The sequence below is a fragment of the Rousettus aegyptiacus genome, unplaced genomic scaffold, assembly GCF_014176215.1.
Source record: "Rousettus aegyptiacus isolate mRouAeg1 unplaced genomic scaffold, mRouAeg1.p scaffold_m13_p_10, whole genome shotgun sequence".
Classification (NCBI taxonomy): Eukaryota; Metazoa; Chordata; class Mammalia; order Chiroptera; family Pteropodidae; genus Rousettus; species Rousettus aegyptiacus.
Window position 1 is genome coordinate 3,882,575 of NW_023416285.1, and position 27,888 is coordinate 3,910,462.

The 27,888-nt window shown below is 54.3% G+C and overlaps 1 protein-coding gene across 1 annotated transcript; it reads left to right on the top strand.

Moving 5' to 3' along the window:
• Window positions 1-27,814, top strand: OTOP1 (otopetrin 1). The gene is made up of 6 exons (XM_016137147.2): window positions 1-310; window positions 9,316-9,452; window positions 13,496-13,554; window positions 19,288-19,418; window positions 21,655-22,550; window positions 27,020-27,814. Exons 1-6 carry the CDS (start codon window positions 1-3, stop codon window positions 27,188-27,190), a joined length of 1,704 nt encoding a protein of 567 aa, XP_015992633.2. The 3' UTR covers window positions 27,191-27,814.
• Window positions 27,815-27,888: the final 74 nt, after the last annotated feature.

Genomic DNA, 27,888 nt, shown 5'->3' on the forward strand with positions numbered 1-27,888 from the left:
ATGCCCGAGGGCCAGGGGGCGCCCGCCTCTCCGCAGGCGGCTCGGGGCGCCGCGCGCGCCAGCGCCCGGCAGAAGCTGGCCGAGGCGCTGAGCAGCCAGTACGGGCTCAACGTGTTCGTGGCGGGGCTGCTGCTGCTGCTGGCCTGGGCCGTGCACGCCTCGCGCGTGGCCAAGAGCGACCTGCTCTGCTTCCTCACGGCGCTCATGCTGCTGCAGCTGCTCTGGATGCTGTGGTACGTGCGCCGCAGCGCCGCGCAGCGCCGCCTCATCCGCCCGAAGGACACGCACGCGGGCGCGCGCTGGCTGCGCGGTGAGTCCCCTCCCTGCCTCCCTCCCTCCCCCCTTCCCTGCCTCCGTCCCCCCTTCCTCTCCTTCCCCGTGTCTTTTCTCTCTGTCTTCCTGCTCGTCTTCTCCCGCTCTCCCCTCCCGCCCTTCTTTCTTCTCTTTCTTTGGGGAGCCTGAAGGATTGCCGTAGCCTCTCCTCTCTGCGACGAGAGGCCCTTTTTGACTTACCTTTCGTCGCTAGAGCTACAGTGACACAAACCTGTTCATCTTTGCTTGACTCCAAGCCCCGGAGTGGTTCTGCGGACCCCCTGCCCGAGGCCACACTCCCTGTCCTGGCATTCACGGCCTTCTAGGATCTGGCCCAGTATTTCAGGCTCCCATAACTTCGCATATTCTGGATGTCACCTGCCTTGCCGTCCAGGTCAGGGCTCGGCACCCTTCCCCAGCTACCCGAATCTCCCTAGTGATGCTTTTCTGACCTGCTCCCCCCGCCCTCCACTTCTGAGCTGCTGACCACCGTTCATCCCTCGCTGTGCCCTGCATAGACACCGTTCTTCCTGTTGACACTTCTGTCCTCTCTGTCACACTGGGGGGAGCTCTACGATGCTCATCTCTTACTCCTGGAGCCACCCGAGGACCTGAAGGACCTGACGTAGTGTAGGTGCTAAGAAAGTGTAGTTGAGATGAAGAAGTAATGAGCGCACAGACAAGCCCTCCGGCAGGGCCGGCAGCAGCACTTCCTAAACGCTCACGACATATTGATCGAAACAGTGTCGAGATGGGGACCCTCCCGTCTTCAAGGAACTTCCACTCTTGAAAAGCAGGTAGATACAAAGTAGGCCAAAGGCAAGCTGTGGTGGGGAGTCTGATTGCAGAGAAGGCCACTGTCTGAGACGCCTTCCTAGGAGAAGCCAGGTATAGACACATCACAACCCACTGAGTTCTCCCGTGAGGGCTGGATTTAACTCTCACTTAAGAGTGTGGCTTTTACTTTCCTTGCATGACCTTGAGCAAGTTCCTTAATCTCTGCTCCTAAAATGCTGTTCTCTAAAGAATGAAAGTGAGGGATATACAGGTATTCAGGATTAAGCTCCTTGATCCACCCGCCCACCTAGTTTCAGCAAGTGTAGAATAAGAATTGCACACTTGGTAGGGCCAGTGACGGCTGGGTACAGGGTGGGTGCCCGGCACACCTTTGTTCTCCTTCCCACCCACGACCTCTTCAAATGTCTGGCCCCAATGCCGCCTTCACCCGCCGGGCAGGAGTTACCGCTCACTCCCATGGGTCACCACGGCTCTCTGAGTAGAGCTCTTCTGGTCCTCATCAATTTCTGCCCTGTGTTATAACTAATTAGATGTGAGCCTTGTCATCCAGATGACATTTCAGGTTTCTTAGGCCCAGGAACTATGTCTAGCTCATCTTACCTCGGGAAAAACCAGTAACAGCTCCAGGGTGGCCCACATTCCTGTTCCAAAGAGGGTTGTTTTAGGGAGATTCATGGTTTTGTGGCTCCCTGTGAATGACAGTGATCTAGTACCATTATCAAACTAACAAACAGGAATGAGATGTTATTTTGAGGATATTGACTTATGTGGGCTAAAAAAAATGTTATGAACACAGACTTCTGACCTATGCTTCCTGAGGCGGAAGGATCCTTTCTTTGTCCCTCCCTCTTTCCTTCTCCACCCGATTCGATGTAGAGAGAGGAGGAGGCGAGGGAGGGAGGGAGGGAGGGAGGGCAGGAGGGAGAGGATGACGTTCCCGTCTTACCGTCGGCCGTAGGTCATTCCTCCTGGCCGTCGAGGAGGGACTGGAGGTGCTTTCGGTTTATGGTTTAGTTCTTTCTTCTTCCCTTCTTCCCTTCTTTCTCCCTCCTTATCTATCCCTTCCTTTCTCCTCGCTCCTCCCCACTCCCCCCTCCCCTTCTTTCTTCCTTTTCTCTCTCTTTCCTGCCTCCCCCTCCTCCCGCATCCCTCTTTATTTTTTTCTTTCTCTCTTCTTGCTCCCTTCCTTCTTCTCTCTCTCTCTCTCTCCCCGGTTTTTCCTCACTCTCTCCCTCTCCCTCCTTCCAGGGAGCCTTTGCGCATCGGGGCCTGAGTAAGTGGGTGGATGAATGGTGGAGCCATTTCTGAGGACTGGGAAGGTGGAGGGAGAAGCAGAGGTGGGGACCCAGGATCAAAGCTTCTCCGGTGGATGCGTTACCTTCGCGACGCCTGTTAGACACCAAGTAGCGATGGAATGAACGAGGCGATGATGCAGAGAGTGCAGACAGCCGGTGTTCAACAATGGCGACTGTTTAGACGCTGGGCGCGTTGCCCCAGGATAACGTAGCCATTGAAATGCGGCATGTGGGAGTGAAAAGGGTGCTGGCCAGGGGGAGCTTGGCTCGCTGGCTCGGCTCCTTCAACAGCACCTTCCCCAGGCCTGGTTCCCTCATCAGTAAACTGAGAATCCTGACTGCCTCTCAGGGAGAAGCTGAGGGATGTTGTGTGAACACAGCTTGCGAAGCGCTGTCCATCCATCTAAATGAGCTGCGGTTCATCAAAGAAGCAAGAGGCTCATGATCCCAAAAGGATGGTGGGACCCTCTGGTGCTAAGGGACGCGCCCTGAGCCCCAGCAGGGACTGGATCACAGCTAGAAAGACGGGTTTGACTTAGCTCGGCCCCGGCTTCCGCGACGGTCTTGGGAGTCTGGGGCTTGGGGAAAGAGCCAACCTGTGGAATTCCGGGCACTGAGGTTTTCCGGAGAAAGTTTCTATGTGTAGGTATGGACCGGGAGGCTTGTCCCTGAGCAGGAAATCTGCCGTCCCACCTACTGGGTGTGGGAAAGTAAAGACTTCTGTTGACTTAGCACAAGGAAGTCTTTATTAGCGCATTTATCTAGAAATAAATGACAAAGATTTATTCAAGGATCTTAGGCGAAACCCCGGAAGTATTCTGAATAAAAAAGGAAAGTTAGGAGTTCTTATCATAAGAAGTACATTCTTGAGAATTATCAGCCCTGCATTGGTAGCCCTTGGATTGGCCCAGGACGGTAGCCAGTCAGATGCCAGGCGGGCTGGAGGATGGTCACCAGAGGTCTGGTCATGTCCTGAGTCCTCCAGGGGGTCGTCAGGAGGCTCTCTGCAGGTCTGTGTGTGTCTGGGCATCGGCACCACGAACTAGTGTGTCTCGGTATTGACTCACGGCTGGAGAGTTCAAAAGTTCAAGTTCTCAGACTAATTAAGACCCCCCCCAACTCCCAAAAGAAGAGAATTGTCTCCTCATGCCTCAGCCTTCATCATGCTAATAATGTAGCAGCTCAATTAAAATGAGCCCATTTTATAACTCCCCCGGCTTTACTCTCCTCTTACTTACCTTGGAACACAAAAACATCAACCTATTTAAAAAAACGTGGTAGAGACAGTGGATTCCGAATCCAGCTCCTCTGTTTGCTGAGAGATCGGCTTCTCCCGGAAGACGGGACGGCGGCCTGGGTGTCCCTGGCGCGGGGCGGGCGGTGACGTGGCGGCCCCGTGACTAGCGCCGTGTCCTGTCGATGACCAGGTTCGTGGCTCTCTTCTGTTTCTGCAGCGATAAAGGTAGTTTTTTTTTTTTTTTTTCTGTCCCGCCTCAAGCCCAGAGAAGTATTATTAATACAAATTAATGGGAATGATGATAGTAAGAATAACAGCTCCGTTCACTGAGCGCGTTCAGAGGGCCGGTACGTCGGGAGCATTGGCCCGGTTATTTGTCACAGTGCTTCTCTGGGTGTGTGCGCGTGTGTACGTGTGTGTGTGTGTGTATGAATAATCACCCCCCAATTTACTCGTTTCACGGGACCAGCTTTTTACGCAGAGCTTTTTTCCCAGAGCGAGACACACCCTGTTTGTGACATGCGGCATCTCCGTCCAGCGCGCCTTCCCGGGAGAGGGCTGCCGGGGGCACTGTGCTCCCCGCCCCCTCGGAGACTGGCAGCAAGAGGGCGGACGTGCGCTGCCCGCGTGGCTGTACGGACAGAGGTCGGGAGCCCAGTGGCCGGTCCGTACCAGGCACGGGCTGGGCTTTGTGACGAGCCGTCCCCACGCGTGAGACAGTGATGGTCGCCGAGAGAGACGGGTGTGAACGGGGGAGCAGTGCCATGGGGCGCGGCGGCAGAGACAGCGGCGGGTGCGGAGGGCAGGGATGAAGGCCCCAGAGATGCACCAGTCCCTGGGCCCAGGGAGCCCGCCGCCTGGCAGGACAGCCGGGACCCACGGGAGGCCACCGGAGGGCGGCCGGTGCGATCGGGCATCGCTCTGGGCTCCGCTTTGCTTTCCTTCCGCAGAGTATGCGCTCGTCTTCATGGGACGGCCCCTCCCGGACGCTCCTTGCTTCCTCGGGCTCCTGTGCCTGCCCAGGTGCAGCAAGCTCCGCGTCAGCTTGTCCCAGCGTTTCTTCTCCTTGAAACATAGCTTGATCGAGGTGGAGTCTTTGCACTCCACGATGCACCCACTTCAAGTGCACGGTCCAGTGGCTTTTGGCGTCTTCACAGATATGTGCAACCATTGCCACAGTCAGTGTTAAGATATTTTTATCATCTCTAAAAGAAACCGGTTCCCCTTTAGCTGTCACCCCCCCGTATCTCCTACTGTCCCCCGGCCCCCGGCAGCCGCTGAGCTGCTTTCGCTTCCTTGAGCGGCTTCGGCTGCGCGTCTCCTGTGAGTGGAATCCTATAACAGGTCCTTTTTGTGACTCGCTCGTCACTCGGCGTAATGTCTTCAGTCACGCGGCCGTCTCCGTGGCGGGTGTTGCCGTCCCCGTTCGCCAGACCAGGAGGCCGAAAGGGGGAGGACCGAGCCCCCGTGGCCGTCAGTGCTGGCCCAGAGTGAGAATAAGGGGACCGAGCTCCTCGTTCAGAGCAGATGGCACGACGGTAACAGGGGACAGAGAAGGCAAAATCCCTTACGTGCGTTGTGCCCCTGCCAGCCCCACGGAGCAGAGGGGTCTTTGGGACTTGCCGAGAGCAGCAGAGGAGGGAGCCATGCCCAACTCGGCGCTGGTCCTGCAGAACCCGTCATCACGAGTCTTTACAGAGCATGTAAATTACACACTCCCACACAGTTTATCTCTGTCTATTTGGATTTAACGGTTCTTATCTTGTTTTCTCTTTCTGGTAATCTGTTTAGCTATCTACTGGATTTCATCCATCTATGTATCCATCCATCGATCCATCCATCCATCCATCCATCCATGCATCCATCCATCCATCCATTTATCATCCATCCATTATCCATCCATCCATCAATCCATCTATCCATCCATCAATCCATCCATCCATTATCCATCCATCCATCCATCATCTATTTATTATTCATCCATTATCCATCCATCCATCCATCCATCCATCCAACCATCCATCTATCATCTATCCATCCATCAATCCATCTGTCCATCCATCATCCATCCATCCATCCATCAATCCATCCATCCATCCATCCATCCATTTCCCCCCCTACCTTTCTTCCCTCCTTCCTTCCATTATACATCCATCTACCTTTCCAATCTTTTGCCCAGGTTATTGCTCGCTATTGTTCCCTCTCTTCTTCATCTTCCCTAATTTCGAGGACCAGTTAGTTGTCCAGTTAAAGCCCTTTGTCAGGAGAATCACGCGGATGACACGTGCCTCCCATCCCCTGTTCTGTATCCACCCGTCACTTCCCGAGAGAGCCCCTTTCTGACCAAACCCACTGTCAGCCTCAATCCACTTCCCGGCTTGACTTCCCTTCATGCACTTAACATTTCCCGACATTTCTTCTAGGTTAATTTATGTGTTTATTTTCTGCCTTCCTCATCAGACTATTAAACTCACCGAGAGCAGGTACTGTCTTTTACTGACCTTTGTATACCCCCGGTGCCCGCCGCAGTGCCTGGATCATAGGTGGTGCTCAACGAATCGCTGTTGAACACATTACGTTTTGCATATCTCGAATACCTTTCTGCCTTTCGCCCTGAGGAGCAGGTGGCACCTCGGCTGGGAACAGGGGTCCCGGGCAGCAGTGCCTTCCTTGCCGTGGACTCCCCCGCGGGCTTCCGTTTCCCAGCTGCACGTGGGAAGGCTGCTGCCAGCTCATCCCACGATGTTAGGTGCACACCCCAGTTTGTGCAATACCGGTGTATATTTGCTTTTCCAGAAGTCTTGTTCGTGTACCAGGAGGCCCCTGGCAACATGCTTCATGCATAGTATGAGTCCCCAAAATATTTGTTGTATAAATAGATGGATGAAAGGATCTACAGATGGTGGATGGATGAAGGAAGGATTTCGAGAGGGTGAGGAGGTCAGCGATGTGTTTGTCACGATCTTGGAATGTCAGTGACAGAGATGTTCTCCACCACGGCTTCTCAAGGCGGGGCCCCAGACCGGTGATGGAACAGCATCAGCCCCACCTGGGAACCTGTTAGAGAGGCAAATTTTGCCTCCCCGCCCCTGCCATCAGACCTAGTGAATCAGAAGCTCTGTGGCCGGAGGCCGGAGCCGTGCAATCTGTTTTAAGGAGCCCTCTGGGTGATTCCGAAGCTTGCTCAAGTCTGAAAACCACCGCTGGAACCAATCTCATGTTACGGATGAGAAGGCCGAGGCGGGGAGCGGCGAAGTGACTTGTCTGAGCTCATGCGTCTCGTCGGTAGCACAGGCAGAGCTAGCGCCGGGCCCCGCCGCCCCGGCCTGTGCCCCCGCCGCCCGCTGCGTCTCTGTTCTTCTCTTCGTAATCAGAACGAACCCCGCGCATTCGTCCGACTCTTTCAAAGCTCTGGGATTAAATCTCCGCTCTTACCACGTTTCTGAGTTCACTGGGGATTTTCCAGGATTAAAAAAAAAAAAAAAAAATGACTTAAGAGTCGTTTCTGTGAAGTTTCGAACACTGGAGAAGAGCCAGACGGTTGCCTTACTTTTCCCGGGAGGCTTCTCAGGCTCGGCTGTAACGGTGGATGCCCCCGGCCAGGCCCAGGCCCTTCCCTCTCCCACGCCGCGATGCATGTCACCCGCGGCCTGGTCCCCTCCGCTCAGGGGAGAGAATGTGTGGCTGGTGGCCGGCGCTGGCCCAGGGGAGGGGTGAAGGCCTTCGATGCATTGGTCCCCGTGATCCCATTTGCTTGCTAATTTCTCCCCTTGTTACACGTGTCCAGTTAATGCATTTTATATATTTCTTTCCCGTCTTTTTTTTTTTTTTTTGATATGCACAGTTTTTGTTTGTTTGATTTTTGGTCAAAATCATGCTGGATAGACCATCGACATTTCCTTTCTTTACTTTGTGAGGCACACACAGGCCTTCTCCATGGCACTACTATAGACCCCTAACCCATCATTTTTTTAAAAATTAACTTTCTATTTTGGAAAAGTTTTGGACTTACAGAAGAGTCGCAAAGCTGGCACAGTGAGCTCCTGGATACCTGTATATCCCTCACTTTTATTCTTTAGAGAATAGGATTTTAGAATCAGAGACCTGAGATTTTTGAGCAGAACAGTGACAATCTTAGATTGATCACTTTTGGGGGGAACAGCTTCTGGGGGATTTGTTTCGATTCAGCCAAACTTTGTCGAATGTATATCATTTGTCAGACCCTTGGGTGTGCCTGAGGCGGGTACAGAGATAAACAGGATACGACGCTGTCTTCTAGTTGCAGCTTTCAGGCCAATCGTAGAATCTATTTATACAGAAGAATGTATATATATCATTTTTAATTGTGGTAAAATAGACACAACCAGATTCACCAACTTAATCATTTTCGAGTGCGCACTTCGGCGGTGTTAAGCACACTCACGTTATGCAGTTAACATCCGAACTCTTTCTTTCGTCCTGCGTCCATCAACTAACTGTCCATCCGCCCCTCACCCCAGCCGCCTGGCCTCACCTCTCTGTTTTCCGGCTCTAGGAATGTAACGGCTCTGAGGAACCTCGGCCGGGCAGGGTCATACCGTGTCTGTCTTTTGTGACTGGCTCACTCACTTGGCATAATGTCCTCCAGGTCCCTGTCGCATGTGGCAGATGGCCCTTCCTTTCTGAAGCCGAATAACAAACACTCCATTGTGTGAATATACCACATCTTGTCTACCCCGCTCACCCGTCGAGGGACCCTTGGTTCGCTCCTGCCTTTTGGCTGTCGTGAATAATGTTGCCGCGAACACGGGCGTGCAAATATCCCTTTGTGCCCTTGCTTTTGATCCTTTTGGGGACACGCCCAGAAGTGGAATTTCTGGCTCACGCAGAAATGCTGTTTTTAATTTTTTTGAGAAACTGCCGTCCTGTTTCCCCTCGTGGCTGCACAAGGGCTCCAAGTTCTCCACGTCTCTGACTTTCGTTATTTTCTTTCTTTCCTTCCCTCTGTTTCGATGTCTGTCTGTCTGTCTGTCTGTCTCCCCCCCTTGCCCCTCTCCTCCTGTTTGAATAGCAGCCATCCTAAAGCATGTGAGATGCTTTTCCTTTGCATTTCCTACAGATGAGTGAAGTTGAGCATCTTTTCGCGTGCTAATTAGCCATTTGCCTGTCTTCCTTGGAGGAATGTCTGTTCAAGTGCTTCGGTCATTCTTTAATCGGGCTGTGTTTTTCTTTTGTTTGCTGTGGTGGTTCCGGCTGCTAACACCTTATGGGCTGAGGACGGGCCGGTATTTGCTCACGTCCTCTGAGGCTCAAGCTCTTTCTTTCACTTTCGCTGTCTGCCCTTTCCGCGCCGTAGCCAATAAATCATCGCCACGCGAAGATTTTCCCCTGCGCCTTCGTCTCAGAGTTTTCTTGTTTCAAGGTTTACATTTAAGTCTTTGGGTCGCTTTAAGTTAATTTTTGTATATAGCGAAAGGTAAGAAGGGTCCAGTTTTACTCTTTTGCACATGGATGTCCACTTCCCCCCGCTCCATTTCCTGAAGAGACTGTCCTGTTCCCGTGGAATGTCCTTGGCTCCCTTGTCCTAAAGCACTTGGCCGGATACGTGAGGTGTAATGTATTTTATTTTAAAATGACATCAGTGACTATTAACACTCACGTGCATGTTTTGCCTCCTCCCTCCCCCCGATGTAGGCAGTATCACGCTGTTCGCTGTCATCACCATCATCCTGGGCTGCCTTAAAATCGGGTACTTCGTTGGATACTCCGCATGTTTATCAGCCACCGAAGGAGTGTTCCCTGTCGCACACGCGGTGCACACTCTGGTGCAGGTAAACCGCACAATGTTTCTTTACGTCGCCTTGGTTTCTGCTAAGTGTAGCTCAGGGTGTGCAGAATGGCGTTTGTGGGGGGGGCCGCGTGCGGGGAGCTTGAGTCCATCTCTTGGGCTCCATCCTGCAGATGCCTCCGTGTACAATGGGACCCTGTGCCCCTCTGGCACCCTTTGTAGGAATGGTAGGAGGCAGACCTTGTAATGGCAAGAGTCGGGAAATTCTGCCGAGCCAGAGTCCACCGGAAGAGGCGGGGGGTGGAGGGGCGCAGTTATAGCAGTTTCATTGAGATGTGATTCACACACCACACCATCCGCGCATTGAAGTTTACAGTTCGGCGGTTTAGTACGTTCATAGGGCTGTGCAGCCGTCACACACTCCGCTGTAGGACATTTCCATCGCCCCCAGAAGAAACCCTGTGCCACTGCGGTCACGTCCTCTGGTCACCGAAACACTTCTTTTGCTGTCGTTTGCTTAGTTGGGGATTAAAATCTTTAGAAATACATGAGAGGTTCTTTGTCAGCGTTGGTCAACTTGGTGTGGCTCAGAAGTAAGGATTTGATGTGTGCCATTTAAATACATAGTTTAGATTCAGAAAAGTCTCATGTTTGAACAGAATCTGAGATGGGCCTCCAGCGTGGCTTCCATCCTCAGCAGGAACCCCTGGGAACGGCCCTCGGAGGTGGGATCCCTGTTTCTCTCATCGTACCCGTGGTAGTTAATACTCCCGTAGGACTTCAGGGTACGCGCAGGACTCTTCATTTATCACTTCGCGTTCTGCTTCGAACAACTCCACGAGACCCGGCGCTGGACCATCACGGTCCTTTCTGAGGAAGGGCGTGGAGCGTGGAGAGGACCCAGGGCTGGCCCAAAGTCGCGGCCGAGACGCGATGATTCTCCTCCACGCAAGGTGCCCTGGAAGACCACGAACTTGATCCAGTGATGCTGTCACTGCTCAAAGTATTTCAGGATTCCCAGTTGAAGAAGGTCCTTCGGGACCCGCTTGCCGCCTCCAGCATGCCGACGTCTCTTATCCAAAGTGGTCTCCAGAGCGCGTTCCCCGGCAATGTCGGGAGGTTTCCTGAGATGGGACATGTGCTCACAAGGGAAGTGCCTTGAGACGGTGTGTCGCACGCACTCGGCGGCAGCTGGGCTCTGTGGTACCGTGGTGGGGCGGATGGGCCAGGAGCGTCCTGCGGGTCTGGTTAGACGGGGTCGCCTCGCATTTGAGAGTCGCGATGGGCAGAATCACATGGCCCCCACATTCTTAAGCTGAACTCCTAACCTCTGGGACCTCAGAATGTGGTGATATTTGGAGACGGTCTTTATGGAGGCAATTAAGGCTAAATGAGGTCCCTAAACCAATAGGACTGATGTCTCTTCACGAGAGCGGGGGGCCTGAGGATCCTGGAGGACGACGGCTATTTATGAGCCGAGGGGCGCGGCCGCAGAAGGAGTTACCCTGCTGAAACGTTGACCTCGGACCTCTGGCCTTCAGAACTGTGGGAAAATTAATGTCTGTTGTTCTGAGCCGCCCAGTCCGTAGTATGGAGCCGCCAACACGAGAGGTAACTGACTGGTCACTCCAGGGCAGTCAGAGCCGTGATGACTGGGTCTTATGCTGGTGCCAGTGACCATGTGGAAGGCTCGGTGACACCAGAAAGCGACATGGGAGAAAGGTGTGGGGGGAGGCGAGCCGCGGTGACGGACAGGCCGGAGCCGCGGCTTCCCGCAGGGCTGACAAGCACAGCGTCTGGCCGGGCTACCTGGCTCTGGCTCACAGCAGCAGCGTGACCGTGACCACAGGCCAATTACTTAACCTCTCTGGGCATCGCAGATCTCATCTGTGAAGTGCTTACTTCGTGAGGCTCCCGTGAGGACTGACGGTCCTGCTGTGTGTAAACGACCTTTGCCGTGAGCGCTGGGTCAAGGGCGCAGGCTCCCAGGAGCTTGGGTCTTACCGCGAGGGCAAAGGGGAGCTGCTGCGGGCTCCAGCGGCAGAGCGGCCTGGACAGATGTAGTTTCCACCCTGTGACTTGGTAGATTGGAGGAGATCTCTGTCTTCCTAATTTAAGGTATTTTATCAATCAGTCAATGAATTAATCAATCATTCTAAACCTATCAGACCCTCGTTATGTGCCTTTGCTACATTAGATATTGGAGAATGCAAATGGTATTTTAAAAACTAGAGTTATTAAATTGTAAAATACACATAACATAAAATTTTCTGCCTTAGCCATTTTTAAGCGTGCTGTCCAGTAGTGTTAAGTATATTCACACTGGTGTGCAACCGGTCTTCAGAACTCTCTCACCTTGCAAAAATAAAATTCCGCCCTCATTAAACATTAAGTCCAAATTGTCCCCTCCCCCAGCCCCTGGCAGCCACTCCCCCACTCTGCTTTCTGTCTCGATGAATTGGACTACCCTAGGGACCTTATATAAGAGGAATCGTACGGTATCGGCTTATTTCATTAGCATAATGTCCTCCAGGTCCATCCGTGTTGTAGCATGTGACGGGATTTCCTTCCTTTTTAAGTCTGAGCAATATTCCGTTGCACAGATGGACCACCTTCTGTTTATTCATCCGGTGATGGACACTTGGGCAGCTTCCACCTTTCTGCTGTCGTGAATAATGCTGCCGTAAACACAGGTGTACAGATATCTTCATGAGACCCCTACTTTCAATTCTTTTGCATATGCATTCAGAAGAGGGATTGCCGGATGGGATGGTAGTTAAAAATATTTATTTAAAAAATACTGGAAAAATTAGACAAGAGACTAAAAATGCATCTATTCTCCCATGCACTAAAATATTAATTGTTGTTTTTATGTGTTCTCTCCATTCCTTGAGCTTAAGTGTACATTTTGTCTAAGTTTTACATAGAAGGTGCAGAAGTTTTTATTTCAAGTTTTGACCTAAAAAAAAGAAATTTTTTTTTTTTCGTGTTGCTACGTAATCCTTATGAAAGCATCAGTGAAGTAGCTGTCTTAACTTAGAGTCGGTACAAATTTACTTACCCGGTTCTCTGTTTTGGGGCCGAATGTCATCTTACCAGGAGTCACTGCTCTCTGCTTTTTAAATGATCAGATGTTTCAGGACTCACACCTCAAAAATGTTTCCCAAAGCAGGACAGTAAATTTTAGGTAAAACAACGTGCCAGAGACGGTACGTGCCAATGTGTTTTCTTTGGCACTGATAGCACTTAAAGGCAACAACGAAGATTGAAAAGACAAATCTATAAAGTGCCCGCCAATGTTTGGCACGCAGTAGGCGCTCGGTATGTGTCGGTGTCTAAAATAAGGGCCAGAATGTTTCAGGAGCTCAAATAATGCCGGGCACAGAGCAGATGCTCCATGAGTGTCAGGGAATGAGTCAGGTGACAGTTCACTGAAAATGTCCCTGCCCCAGGCCCCGCTCTAAGTCCTGACACGGACAATCTTCTTTCGTTGCTCACGACACCCGCCAAGGCCGGTTCTGTCATCGTCCCCATTTCACAGAGGGGAGGACGGATGCAGAAAGCAGTTTCCCTAATTTGTCCGAGGCCAAGCGGGCTGGGATGGGGCGCGGGTCCCTGGAGGCCTCCCCAGGCTCGGCTCCTCCCCTGCGGGCTACTCGTGTGACTGCGGGGCCGGGGCGGGCAGCTGGCGTGACAGAACGGAGTGAGCCGCCGAGTCGGTCCTGCTCCTCGTGTAAAGCGCTCGGCACTCGGCTCCCGGCCCCTGGCGTCATGACTGTTCAGTGTGGGTCCTGACGGGGTGGCTGCCACTCCTCGAACCCCGTCCCACGCAGGCGTCCTCCGTTTGCACCCAACCCCGGAGGCCTCGCTCTGATTCTCGCCGCTGTGCTCCCGAGCACTGCCCCCACCGGGAGCGGCGCCGCCGCCTGAGAGGAGGAGAGCGCCTCGCCGTTCCTAGGGTGGCGGCCGCCGCTGTCCCCACATTCCCCACACCGTGTCCTTACGTGTCGGCGCCGGCGAAGCGTGCAAATGTAATGATGGTTTCCCACCGACGGGTCTCTCTCTTCTTCCTTTGTCTCCGTCTAGGTGTATTTTCTTTGGGGCCACGCGAAGGACGTCATCCAGTCTTTCAAAACCCTGGAAAGGTAAAAATCGTGCGCGGGTCGAAGTCATTGCTTTACATGTTGAACTTGGTGTTTGGCGACCAACGAAGCTCGCCGTCCCGCCCGGGTTCTGGGCCTGAGACGGACTCTCTGCTGCGTGCTGACAAGCGGAGCCTGCCTCGGGGCCGGAGCAGCCCCTCTGCCTTCGGCCTGCCCCAGGGGCGGCCCTGGAAGTAGGCGGGCGTGGGTTTGCGGTTAACCCTGGCGTCTTAGACACTTCCCCTTCGTGACCCTCAGTTTTCCTCATCTGTATAATGGAGATTGAGGACATAGCCAGCCACGGAGGACCGAAGGAAGTAATCGGCATAGCGCTTGCGAGCACACGCAAGTAATGCTCGGCGGGCGTTGGGTCTGTTGTTATCTCTGTCCGCCTCTCTCTCGAGGTGGTGGTGACAGTCGAGGGGAAGGAGCCACGGGATGATGGGGTGCATTACCTCAGCGCGAGGCTTCACCGTTACGTAAGAAAGCCCTCCGTGCTCACCTACAGATGAATCGAGGGATCGGTACTTGCTTTCTAGAAAGATCCCTCGTCAGAGAAACTGTCAGTGAGGAATAGAACACTCTGCTTTCCTGCACTGTTTAAAATGACAGCAGGTATTTAAAAGATCGATTTATGTGCGACCGCTTTTAATCAATTATCGAAATAGAAATAACTTCCACCAACCTCGTTATGCAAAAAGGAGGGGTGTCAGCAAGTCGTTGGGCATCCGTTGAGGTCCTACTGTGTGCAGGGCTTGCTGCCAGGCACTGCTGGGGATGAGCAGTGAGCATGGGGTGAGGTGTCCCGGGCATGTGAGTGGCATCCTGGACATGAGCTCTGGAAGCCTGGAGTATTCCCTGCACAGCCCCAAGCAGTGGCCTTGACAGTGACCCTTAACTTCAGACTTTACTCAGAAAGCCACTGCTTCCGCTGGGGGAGGATGAGGGAGGGAGCGGCAGGGGAGGGGCCAGACCCAGCGCCAAGGCTCCGGCCTCCAGGCCTAGGACCCAGCAAAGACAGCTTTAAGGGCCCCTTAGAGCAGGACAAAGACTTCGCTGCCCATCCTCACACAGACTCCGCCTACGGCTCCTCCTCTGCGAGGGTAACTATGGTAACAGCAGCAGGCTCCGGCAGGTGAGGGGCCTCGCCCCAGGCCGCCAGAGTGCAGGTGGCGCGCCTGGGATTTTGTCCTAGTTCGGCCCATTTCACGAGCTGGGGGGTGAGGAGGGTGTGTGTCACCTGCCCTTCCTCCCATCGCAGGCCGGCTCTGCTCACAGCTTGAGGTCACTCGGAGTTTCTGTTCCGAGGCGCGCTTTGTGCCTCATCTACGCCACAGTTACTCCTTAAAATATAAAACTGAAAGCGACAAATGAACAAGACAGACAAGCAAACGAACTCATGGACCAGAGGGGAGTAGAGGTAGATTAGGGTCAAGGGGGTCAAATCCATGAGGACGAAAGGAGATTTAAACTTGGGGTAAACACACCGTATGATACATATATGACGTCTTACTGAATTGCACACTTGAAACCTATGTAATTTTATGAACGAATGTCACTCCAGTACATTTAATAATTTTAAAAATTGTATATTTTTTTCCTAATAGAACTTGCGAGGATAGAGTAGAATTTAAAGTCGCCACAATGTCACTGTTACAGACGGAATGTTTGCGTCTCTCCCCGCCCCGGCCAGGTTCATACGACCCCCAAAGTTATGGCATTTGGGAAGGGCCTTCGGAGGGAGCCAGGTTTAGATGAGGTCCTGAGGGCGGGGTCCCCACGATGGAATGAGTGTCCTTAGGAGGAGAGGGAGGCACGCCAGGGCGCGCTCTCTCCGTGTGCCCAGAGGACGGCCTGTGAGGACACCCAGCAGGTGGCCGTCTGCCAGCCAGGAATAGAGCTCTCATGAGGAACGGCCCGGGGCGCCTTGGTCTTGGGCTTGGAGCCTCCAGAGCGGAGAGAAACCAGCATTGCTGGCTCCTGGTGAGTCTTCTCTTCTTGGCCTGCCGAGGGCGGCCTTGTCACTATGTCCTCACGTGGCTTTTCCTCCAGGTAAGGGGAGAAGAGAGAGAGAGAGAGAGAGAGAGAGAGAGAGAGAGAGAGAGATGGAGACAGAGAGACAGAGACAGACAGAGACAGACAGAGACAGAGAGAGACAGACAGAGAGAGAGAGACAGAGAGACAGAGAGAGACAGACATCTCTGGAGTCTCTTCTTATAAGGCACCAGTCCTGTTGAGTCAAGGCCCCACACCATGACCTTATTTAACCCTAATAACCTCCTTAAAAGCCTTATCTCCAAATACGGTCACATCGGGGGGTGGGGCTTCAGCATACGCATTTTAAGGGGATGTGATCCATCCTGTAACACCTGTTGTTGGTCATAAACCTTTCTGGATGCTTGGCTGTTATTACACATAGTACTGGATGAACATCTTCAGTCAAAAATCTCTCTGATCACTGCTGATTCTTTGCTTGGGTTAAATTCCTAGAAGTAGAATAGTTGAGGAAAAGGGCGGCATGTTTTCGGCAGGTGTACGTGGAGCAGCTTGTCTGTCTCCAGGGGAGCGTGTCCTTTCCCCTGGGGAAAACAAGAGTCCTGTCAGTCACAAACAATAGGCCTGACCGTGATCCCTTTCAGCAAAGGAGGAAACCGAGCCTCGGCGAACTGAAGCCCGAGGCCAGGGTCAGGCCGCGCACCTGTGCATAGCTGGGCGGGGCCGAGCGCCGGCTCTGAGTCCACTGCTGTCTCGACGGCGTCGCCGGCCGCGGCCAGCTGTGTCTGCCGGGCCCGAGCCACTTATGTGACCGCAGCCTGAGGACGTCTGGGCGCATTCGCCCCCAAGCAGAAAAGGGTCTTTGCCTTTGGCCTCCCCGTCTGCCGCAGCAGCCGCCGCCGCGCACTTGAACTGCGGCTGGCTCACGCCGAGCTGTGCTGCAAGTTCAAAACGCACACTGGCTTTCGGAGGCTGGAATGACAAGCGGAATGTAAAATGTCTCAATAATCACTTTTTCCGCCCACCCCCCCCCCCCCCGGTATTGACGATATGTTGGCATTGTACTGTATTAGGTATGTCGGGTTTAACAAAGCATTATCAAAGTTATTTTCGCCTGTGCCCTTTCACGATTTTTCCCCCCATTGTGGCTGTGATGAAGCGCACAGTCAGACTCGTGGCTCACGTCCGGGTCCCGCGTCGTCCGTGCTCGGACAGTGCTGCCCCCCACCATGCACGCAGCCATCTGCCACCAGGACGAGGCGGCCGAGGGGACCCGGCGGGCTGGCTCACAGCCCCGTCTTGGCCTTGCTCCCTGAGCGATGGCACGCGAGTCTCTCCCGGCGTCTGGGCCTCTCCCCTGAACTGGACAGCGAGCGCTTGCCCCAGACACACGCGTAGCCTGAGGTATCCCGTTTCGCCCGCAGGGCCGAGCGTTAAACATTTCTGAGTTACGCGCCACCTTTCGATGCTAGTTTTAAACTCTTCTGGAAATCCAGGAGACCTGGCAATCCCCAGTGGGCACGGCCACAGCGAGCTGGCGCCGAGTCGGCGTCGTGCCCTGCAGACGGGGGCTGTGCCCTCGGTCTGCTGCAGCCCCCGCCACTCCCCGACGGCAACCCAGGCCGGCTCTTCCCATCGGCATCTCCTGCCAGGCCCTGAGGGCTCGGGCACTGGCCGGCCCGGGGCTTATGCTTTCTTGTGGTCTTTCGAGCCAGTATCCCAGCGACCCCAGCTGGAGGTTCGTTTCAGGGTTTTCTCCCGATGGGAGAATTCCTCTTACTGCTTCAAGTCCTTTTCTTTTCCCCAAGGGCGAGGTTTAGCGGAACACTGGTTTTGAAAGCAGAGCAGGAAACAGAGGTTGAGGTTAGAAGTGTCTCCCGGAAGCCTTCTCTTTATTGTGGTCTGGGGTTATCGGATCTGAGAATGCGAGAGGCAGCCTGGCATGAGCAAGTGACATCTGCCCCGAGTCTGTAGGACCATTTCCAGGTCCCACTAGCAGGAGGCTACCAGCTGGCGGGGGTGGGGGTGGGGGGGGCTCACGACGCATTGTGTCTCCTCCGTTCAGCCGGCCTGGACTTGGACAGCCGCCATTTGGACTGGGGGAAAAAAAGAAGAAAGAGGAGCTGTGTGCATTATAAGGAAAAGAAAGGCCAGCCAGCCCGAGGCAAATGGCATTGTCTGCGTTTGTCTGAGGCTCTCTACACAATGCCTCCCAGAGGCCCTGGGGGAGGCTGGCACGATCTATAGCAACCGGGCGAGTGAGGGGCCAGCAGATGGGCAAACACCTGACTCAGACAGCCCTGGGGGGCTGTTAATTTTTCCAGTGGTGCCCGGATGTTATGCAGCTGCCAAGGAAAGCAAGGCGATGCCAGCAATCGCTCTCGGGAACCCCAGTGGGGTCAGCGGGGGTCAAGACTCAGAGAAGAGGCAAGGTCAGGGTTGAGGTCCCAATCGCACCATTTTCCCTATGGACCGATCGTGGACAAGGGCGCTAGACGGGGAGGGGGGCGCGCTTCCTCTGGGCCTGGGCTCTCGGACCGAGGAGTGATAGTTACACATGAGTTTTGGGGAAATGCCTCTCGAATCACCAGCATTTGCTGCACCTGCTACATGCAAGGCCCATTGGTAAGCACCCCGGAAGGCACTGATGTGAATACATCTCAAACCGGCAGGTGCGGGGGACGGGAGGTTTTGTGGCTCCGTGGGGACCATACCCCCTACATTTCTCTTCTCCGCTCCCCAGAGCCCAGCGTGCACCTTCCACTTCCTCCCTTTTCCTCGGGAGGTGGCGTGGAGGCAGGGAAGGGCTCTGGGGCCAGGCGAGAACAGCCCTGCTGCTGAGTCGCTCTTCAGACCCCGCCGGGGCTACGGACCCAGTTTGTGGCCACGACCTCGTTTCTGAACCGCTCTCAGGCTCCGGCAGCTCCGCAGCGCTGTCTCAGAACCACTCCGCCATCTCGGTGGTTTCACGCTTCGTCCCATGCTGGTTGCTTCATAGTCACCAAACAGCTGCCGCACTCCGGCCTTCGCGTCTGCATTCAAGGCTGGACCAAGAGGGGAGAGGGGCAGTCAGTGGGTTTTCTTATTCCTACCTCTTCCGCCAAGAGCGCGAAAGCTGTCTGGCCGAGCCCGTGGACTTGACCTCACACCGCGCTGGCCACAGTGGCCATGCCTAGCTGCAAGGGAGGCGAGGCAGCAAGCTTCTGGCTGGTTGTGCAGTGTCTTTAGAGGTCAGAGCCAAGGCAGAGGAGGCGGATGATGGTCATTGCGTTGGCCAACCAGCCGTAGGGCATGCCCAGCTCTCCGGATCTGGAGCCCTTCCATCTTTCCTCCATTGTTCTCTCCTCTGCACTTCTAGGGGAGAGAATTTAATGCGTGGTAGGGTGGGTTGCCTGCTTTTAGAAAATTTTCCATCCCTGTGTACCTGCTCCCAAAACCCAGTCTCTTTTCGTCCCATAGGCAAAGAGTCGAGTACTGGCAGGTTCGACATTGAGACAGGATGCCAACGCGGTGGTTTTGATGGTTCCTGTGGAACTGTGTTCCCCAGACTGGGGACACACCCAGAGCCTGAGCTCTGCCAGCGAACACAGAATCATGGCTGAGAAGGAGTGCACGTGTGCACATGTGTGCGCGTGTGTGTGCGCGTGTGCCTGTGTGTGTGCGTGTAGCATCTCCGTCTCGCCCCGCGGGGCTCGAAGCTTCCCCGCGCTGCTCACGAACTGAGTCCTTGTGTTTCTCCAGATTTGGGGTGTTCCACTCGGTGTTCACCAACCTGCTTCTGTGGACCAACAGCGTCCTGAATGAGTCCAAGCACCAGCTGAACGAGCATAAGGAACGGCTCATGACTCTGGGCTTCGGGAACATCACGACAGGTGAGTGGTGACGGCCGCCCTGGGCCACGCTGGGACGTCTTGGGAACCTGCAGGGGCCGGCAAGCTCGGAGATGAAGGCGGGTTCCGGAGAACTCTGGGATCCATCCAACTCGGCACGGGCCAGGCACTGCTCTGTCCCTGCTGAGAATCTTGCAAGACCTCATGAGTCTCTCGTGCTGGCCCCATAAGTAGCTGTGCCGACCATAATTAAAGGTCTCGGTGACTCAGACGCTGGTCAGACCCAAGGGTCATCATCTGGGGCACCACTTCCCACGGTCCACTTCGGGGTGGAAATGCATGCCTTTGTTTACAGCTATGGAAGGAAGATTGGCGGTTGTTTCTGTTTGTGGGTTTAATTAAGCCTTTATTACCGGTTCTTTCCACTAAAAATAGAGCTTTCAGAAACCCACAGACATCTAATGGTGGGTTGCGCTTCATTGGATGCAGTTCATATGAAGTCTTCATTGAACTCTGCGTTGCTTGTAATTCTGGCCGGCCTTCATGCTTCCTCATTTTCCTGTAGCGCTAATATGTCTAGTTTCTTCCGAGGTCCTTTAGTGCCGATGACCTCTCGCTTCTCTGTTCGAACACGGAGGCCGACTCCAGGGACCTCTGTGACAGAGGGCATGAGACTAATTTTAAAAAAAGGATTCCATCAGCCCTAACCCTCTGTTAATCTGACTCTTCCCCCGTCCCTTGCATAGGACTGTCCTGGGTTACAAGTGGTAGGGGACCTCTTTAGGAATCAAAAATTGCAGTCTTCTGTGAAAGCGAGGGTACTTAATGCCAACGCGAAACCTTTCCATCCGATTTTTTAAATGGTACATTTATAAATTAAAACAGCAACAAAGTGTAAAGAAAAGTCCACAATAATAGCTACCTAGAAATGCAATTAAATGCTGCTAACATTTGGTTATTTCTTTGTAACGTGCTACTTATTTATTTATAGTTGTGATCCTTCTGTATATATTTAATCTTTACCTTTGACTACAACTAAGAAACGAACTTTACATTGCAGCCTAAATGCACGTATTACCTGTATTTGTGTACGCATATATCATGAAGTAATAATCATAATATATCGGGGACGCTCTCGAATGTCTATTGTATTTAATTCCACTCGCTCTGTCCCATTCTATTCCACACCGAGGTGTTTCCCTCCCTCCGTCCCTCCCTCTCCCCACCACCCCGCGCTCGCTCGCTCTCTCTCTCTCTCTCTCTCTCTCTCTCTCTCTCTCTCTCTCTCTCTCACACACACACACACACACACACACACACAATGTCACCTAGTGCTTTGGTTATATTTTTTGATTTAGCCCTTAGAATAGATTAGAATTATAAAGACTGTTTATCATCTCTAAAGCTTTTGTTGCCTACTTCACTGTTTACTCACAACCTTTTCCCTTCTATTATGAATCGTTTCTCTGTACCTTTGCCAGCATCTTCCAGGTGGGGGCGACCCGCGGTCCCGCCGCCGGCGCCCGAGGCGGCCTGCGCCACATCATGCCTGCCACACTGGATGTTCTCAAGACGAAAATCCTTGCGAATGAGAAAGGGCATTTTCCCTCACACAGTTATTGTTTAACGATAATTTTTTTAAATGACACGTGTAAGTCATATTCACAATGAAAGTTTTGAAAATACAGGGAAACGGAATCTGGAGGGAAATAGCACTTTGTGCCGCATAAATGTACACAGTGCTACATGTCGGCCACAGCTCAACGAAGCTGGGGAAAGGGACACTAGAGAAGTTTCTCTTACTCAAGAAAAGGAAAGAAAGATCCCTCGCCATTTTTCCACTCAGAGAGAACCTCTGTAAACATTTTCGTTTGTGTCTTTCTAGTCTTTTCTATGTTTATCTATCTGTCCCTCTATCGTCTGTAGATCTATAAATTATAAAAACAGAGTCACGCTCTAGCCTTTGGTAAGCCTCTTGCTCGATATCTTGTGAACATCTTCATGTGCTGTTAAGTACATTTCTGCCGTACCTTTTATAATGGCTGTATAATATTCCAGTGTATAGATAAATACGATTTGTGTGATTAATGCTTATTGGGGGATAGTCATGGCTCTCGATTTAACTATGGTTAAACATGACGAGAAGCTTTTAATTCAGTGGGAAAAGGGAAAACCCAAGTGTGAATCCGCAGTGAAAATATTTCTGTGTGCTTTTCCGTTTTCCAATGAACGTGCTCATCCCCCTCCCGTGTGGTCTGCCTCCTCCCCACCCCCCCAGAGCTGGACGACCACACACCGCCGTGTAACTGCTCGTCCCCGACTCTCTGCTCTGCCATCTCTCACGGGATCTACTACCTCTACCCTTTCAACATTGAGTACCAGATCCTGGCTTCCACGATGCTCTACGTCCTGTGGAAAAACATCGGACGCAAAGTGGACAGTCCTCAGCACGAGAAGATACAGGTCAAGCTTCACGGGGTCACGGTGGGCTCGGCCCTGGGCCTGACCGTGCTGGCCGCCACGATCGGGGTCGTGGTGGTGTATCTGGTTCAGATCGGACGCTCCAAAACCAGGAGCGAGTCGGCGCTCACCATGTTCTACCTGTACGCCATAGCCTTGCTGCTCCTCATGGCGGCGGCGGGGCTGATGGGGACCCTGCTCTACCGGCTTGATGAGCAGTCGCTGGACGAATCCAAAAACCCGGCCCGCAAACTGGACATGGACCTCCTGGTGGGCACGGCCTCCGGCTCCTGGTTCCTCTCCTGGGGCTCCATCCTGGCCATACTCTGTGCCGAGTCCCGCCCCTCGTACACCTGGTACAACCTGCCCTACTCCATCCTGGTGATCGCCGAGAAGTACATCCAGAACCTCTTCATCATCGAGTCCACGCACCGGGAGCCCGAGCTCTCCGAGGACATCAGGACCCTGCGCGTGGTCACGGTCTGCAATGGCTGCGCCACACCCCTCGCCGCTTCCTACCTGAAGGGCGGAGCCGGGGGCGTGGCTTCCCTGGGCAGCGAGGTGCCACCTGCGAACTGCGGAAGTATGTGTCTGCGCGGAGGTGGCGGTGGCGGCAAAGAGGAGGGGACCGGCCGCCCCCGTTTCTTGCAGGGCGACGCCAAGAGAAGAATCTTGAGGAATATCGCAGCCTTCTTGTTCCTTTGCAATATTTCGGTAATCTGCATCAAGTTATCTGTTTCTTTAAAAAATCAGCTGATCTGTTTTCCTTGCCTTTTTTTCAAGTCAGGAATGGAGGCAGCTTGTAATCAAAATAACTTAAGTGTAAACTTAAGAAAGGAGGCTGGCAGGTAGGTTCTTTTCTCTACAAGTCCACTTTCTGAGGTTCCTGCTGTGCGCCAGGGGCTGGGGGTGGGGGCGTGGGAACTTCAGACTCGGGGGGAGAAGACTCGGTCTCTTTTCTCAGAGAGGTCGCAGTGTGGCAGGGCTGTGAGACAGAGAAAAACGTGAGGCCGTGGGCAGGGCGTGCGCCAGGTGCCGGACGAGCAGGGGCCCGGGCGCCGTTCGCCTGTCCACGCGACCACGCTGGCCGCGGTGCGTGGTCAAGAGATGGCCGCAGCAGCACCAGGCGTCACGTCTGGTGTCGAGACCAGAAGGGGAGGAGGAACGGACCGGTGGCAGGCTGTGTCCTCCACGTGGCCCCCCCTAGCTGGAAGGTAGCAAGGCAGAAGAAGGGGTGCGGTCAGCCGCCCAAGATCATCTGCTTCCACCTCAGGAGTGGCTGGGAGGTTACCAGGTGGCCATAGCAAGAAAAAGCGTTTGGGGCAGAGGGCACACAGTGTGCAGAGACTCAGAGGCAAACGACCCCGCAGCCTAGGTCGGGAGCACCAGGTGGTTCAGCATGAATTCCGCTCCACGCGGAGCAGAGCCGCAGAGCGGGCTGCAGGACAGGGCCGGTTAGGGGATCCGACTTCAGCAGAGCCTCGTAAGCCTGGCGGGGGGGCGGGCTTTTCGCCGAGGGCAGCAGAGAGCCTTCTGCTTTGTGTTGGGAACGTTGCCCTGGGCAGCGGCGAGCAGGCAAGACGGAGAAGTAAGGCCAAAGGCGGGGAGCTGGAACGGGAGCCCGGTGACTGCCCGGCCCGCGGACGAAGTGCTGGGGACCTGGACCGAGGCAGCGGTGCTGGGGACGGAGAGGAGACGGGGGGATGGGGAGCCTGTGCGTTGTCCAGATCCGTTCTGGGGAGCCTGGCAGGGGGCGGGAGGCTGGGGACGTGCAGTCCTTGGGCCCTGCCGTCTTCGCGGTCAGCTCTGCCCCCCGCCTCCTGGGATGAGCAGGGCCATTCTGCTCCCCCGTCAGCTCACTGGCCTTTGACCTTCCTCCCCGTCATTTCAGCCGGTACATGACCAGGGGCTGCAACTTTTGAAATTCCCCTAATGCCACACGATGGGGCGGGGCCATCAGAGGCCCAAACAGCCAAGTGTCCACCAATCAAATACGATTCCTGCTCTGGGTCGCCTGGGCCTCGGTGCCCATCCCGGTGGGCAGACAGTTATGAGGCGCCCTGAAGGGCAGAGGCACCCTCTCCTTGCAGCTTCGCAGACACTTATTGAGCGCCTGCTGTGTGCCGGGAACCGTGGGCGCGGGCATGGTGGACAAAGACGTGGAACAGGAAAGCAGGAGAGCGAGCCCTCGGCGACGGCGGCGGGCCGCACTCGGAGGCTCGGAGCGCAGGGCGGGGTGCGCCGGCTCAGGTTCTCAGACGTCGGACTTAGCTCCCCGACTCCCCCCGACCTGTTCTGTTTTCTACACGCCCGGAGGCATGAACGCGTCTCTTTTCCAGCAAGTTCAGAGAACACTCCTTCCTGCGCTGGGTGTGGTAAAGGCCACGGAAAGCCATCGGAGGGTCTTCCAACGGGACCGATAGGGTCTGATTGGTGGTACTTGTTTATGTGGTTTAATTTTTCAGTGTGGTAAAAAAAACCAAAACATAAAATTGATCGTTTTACCACCTTAAATGCACTCTTCAGTAGTGTCAAGTCCATTCGCGAAACAGAATGACGATCGCCACCATCCACCTTGCGAAACTGAAATTCCGCGTCCATTAAACCACCCCGCCCCCACCCCAGCTTCTCCCAGCCCCCGTCCCCCTTTCTGTCCCCGTGAGGCCGAGGGCTCTCGCCAGCGGGATCATGCTGGATTCGTCCCTTTGTCTGCTTGGTGTAATGTCCCGCTGGTTCATTCGTGCCGGAGCGTGCGAAGGGAGGCAGACGTCGAGAACAACTTCCAGGTTCTGACCTGAATTCCTAGGTAGATGGCGACGCTATTTCTGGAGGTGGGGGACCGCGAGGGGCACAGGCTCGGGGCCGGGCTCGGAGCGGAAGGAAGACAGTTCAGCGCTGGGCGTCCAAGCACCCAGCTGCCTCCGAGACATCCGAGCAGACGCGGCCAACCGGCTGGTGATCGCGTGTTCTGTCGCGGTATAACATACGACCCCAGATGTGTGAGCACAATGACGACTGATTGATTGCGTCTTACGACCGTGGGGGTCAGAAGTTCTGGCCGGGCTCGGCTGGGAAGTTCTCCTGTTCCTCACAGTGTTGACGGAAGCCGGCAGGCGGGCAGAGATGGAGGAGCCAAGGTCTGGTGCCCCGGGCGGGGCTGGCCGAAAGGCCGGACTCACCTGGGACTCTCGGTCATGGCATCCACGTGTCGATTATCTGGCGTGGTGGTCTCAGGGCCTCAGAGCCAACCTTCCGGGAGATCGGAAGTGCCAGTCTCGTAAGGCCTGTCGGCGGAGATCGCATGGCACCAATTTTACCATGTTTTATGGGTCAATTGAGCAGTGATAGAGTCCACCCAGATTCGAGGGACGGGAACACAGACCCACCTCTCAGTGAGATGAGTAACCTGTATTACGGCCAGCGTAGCAGTAGATCGAAAGATCTGGTTTCAGGGAAGAGGCCCAATCACCTCTCCTCCCTTTCTTCTCCTCTTCCCTCCCTCTCTTCCTGACACTTATCCGCGGAGCGCCCGCAGAGGGCCAGGCGCAGCTGGGAGCCATGGCGGGCAACCTGAGCAAACAGGAGAAAAGCCTTTTCGTGACGCGCGCTTTGCAGAGACGTAAGGAAGGAGGCTGCGTGCGACAGGGCCGCGGTGGCCGTCCCAGGGCACGAGGCCCAGACTGGCCAGAGGGCGGTGGCATTCAGGCCGAGCGCCGAATGGCAGGGAGGAGCTGGCCACGCGTGCCCCGGGAGGAGAGAACAGCCAGTGTGAACCTCAGGCGGGCGTGAGCCTCTCTCACTCAAGGAAGAGGAAGACGGGCCGCGTGACTGGGGCCGGGTGGTGGGGGACAATTGGGGAGAGGGTTTGGGGGGCAGTAAAAGATTTGCTAAAAATCTTTTACTTATAATCCCGCGTAGGGGGTAGATTTTATTTTAAGCATGCCGCGAAGACTTTGGGGGTTTAACTAGGGAAGAGATGTAATCATTTATATAAAAAATTAATCTCGTAGCTGAGTGACAAACAGGTTGTAGGGGCAAGAGGTACACAGGGAGACCAGTCAGGAGGCTGCTGCAAGGGTCTGGGCGAAGGTGGTGGCCTGGACGGGTGGAGTCGGAGAGATATGGTGACTGGGGTTGTCATTTTGGAGGCACAGGCGTCAAGACTTGCTGGTGGGTTGGGCAGCAGGTAGGTGGTGAGGAGAGTCAGAGGGAGAACGAGATCGTGCTTGGGGTCTGGACCGAGTGACTGGGAGGAAGATGCCGCTGAGCTGGGGGGAGGTGGAGCAGGAGGAGCTGGGACAAGGAAACTCAGAGGGAGGGACCGAGGTGTAGGTTCCAGAGGCAACAGAAACAATAGGCTGTTGCACACTTAGTCGCCATCTGATTCTCAGCTGAGCCCTCTGAGACAGGTGTTAGCATTTCCACCTTACAGATGAGGACACTGAGGCTTAATGAAGGTAAATTACAGTAGGTAAAAACTGGGGCTGTAGGAACACAGAGGGAGCTCCCGCCTCGGCTAGTAAGATCAAGGAGGGCCTCCTGGAGCGGGTGGTGTCTCAGGACTCGGAGGAAGGCAGCATTCATCAGAGGGAAGACGTGGAGTGTCCGACAGAGGAAGAGGCAGGAGCGAAGATGACTTGGGAGAGAAGGGCGCATTTGGGGGTCGTGCACGGCCCGGGGAGGCTGGAGGAGAGGGCGTGACGAGGGACATGGAGACGTGGACGGGTGCCCTGTCGCTGAGGGAATTCGGACTTTCTCCCGAAGGCGGCTGGAGCCACTGGTGAGTGACAATCAGAGGAGCGACTAGGGCAGATGTGTGCTTTATACAGATCGCTCCTGTAGCCCATGGGGCGTGGGGCGAGGGCACCCACCGGAGTGGGGCGATCTTTGGGGGGCACTGCAGCGGTTTGTGCGGGGGAAGCCGAGGGCCCCACCGAGGTGGGGGCTGCGGAGCGGGAGGGGGTCAGATGGGTTTGAGAAGCATTCCTCCAGGAGCGGGGCGGAGGCAGAGGAGGGTCAGGTGGGCTCGGTGGCTCCGACGGGCTCCACGGGGCCCAGAAACGGTGTGGAGACCACGTATCCCTGCGACAGGTGCGACTCAGTCTCCCCGTGTCCCGGCGGGGCCCCGGGGCTTGCGCGAGGCCTCCCCGAAGGCAGCGCGGACCGCCTCTCTTCTCTTGCAGCTGTGGATTCCGCCCGCCTTCGGCTGCCGCCCCGAGTACGACAACGGATTGGAGGAAATCGTCTTCGGCTTTGAACCCTGGATAATTGCGGTCAACCTAGCCATGCCGTTTTCTATTTTTTACCGAATGCATGCAGCTGCCTCGCTCTTCGAGGTCTATTGTAAGATATGATCCACGTCTACGTGAAAGACAGAGGCACGCGCGAACAAGAGAATTCACCGGAGCCACCTGGGAATGGCCAGGTGTGGCAAATATTGACTTTCACAGCTGTGAGGTCTGCCAAGCAAGTCTGCCGTCGTCGGCCATGATGGTTTCCTGTGGACGGGATGGCCCATCGCCCTGTGTGAGTGTAAACGAGTTAGATCGAATGAAGGAGGCGGCCGAAATCTGTCCTCGGTTAGCCAATTCCAGTCACACTCAGACTATTTCATCGCCTCTCACGTGAGAGCCTCTGTTTAAGAAGAACACGATCCCAGGATGGGAGAAATGTTTATCCAGCTCGTGTTTGCTTACGAATCATTTTCTGTTCGCGATTTATTGTGTTACTGCATACAACTTTTATTGACCCTTAAATTTTATCCTCCCTAGAGCTCATGAATATAGGTACAATCACGTTTAGTTTGCACCGTACTTTCTAAAGGTGTTTCATTTTTGAACAAAGTTATTTTTATCCTTTTGATGGACATTTGTGTATAGATTGATATAAAGACATATTTCTTACTGGACATCTTGGCATGTTTTCATTTTGTGATCATTTTGAACTTTAAAAAAATATATATATATTGCTCTTTTCTATTTCTCACTATAAATACGCACATGCTTTTGTTTTTATAGAAAATTTGGACATTTCAGAAGAGTAGAAAGAACAT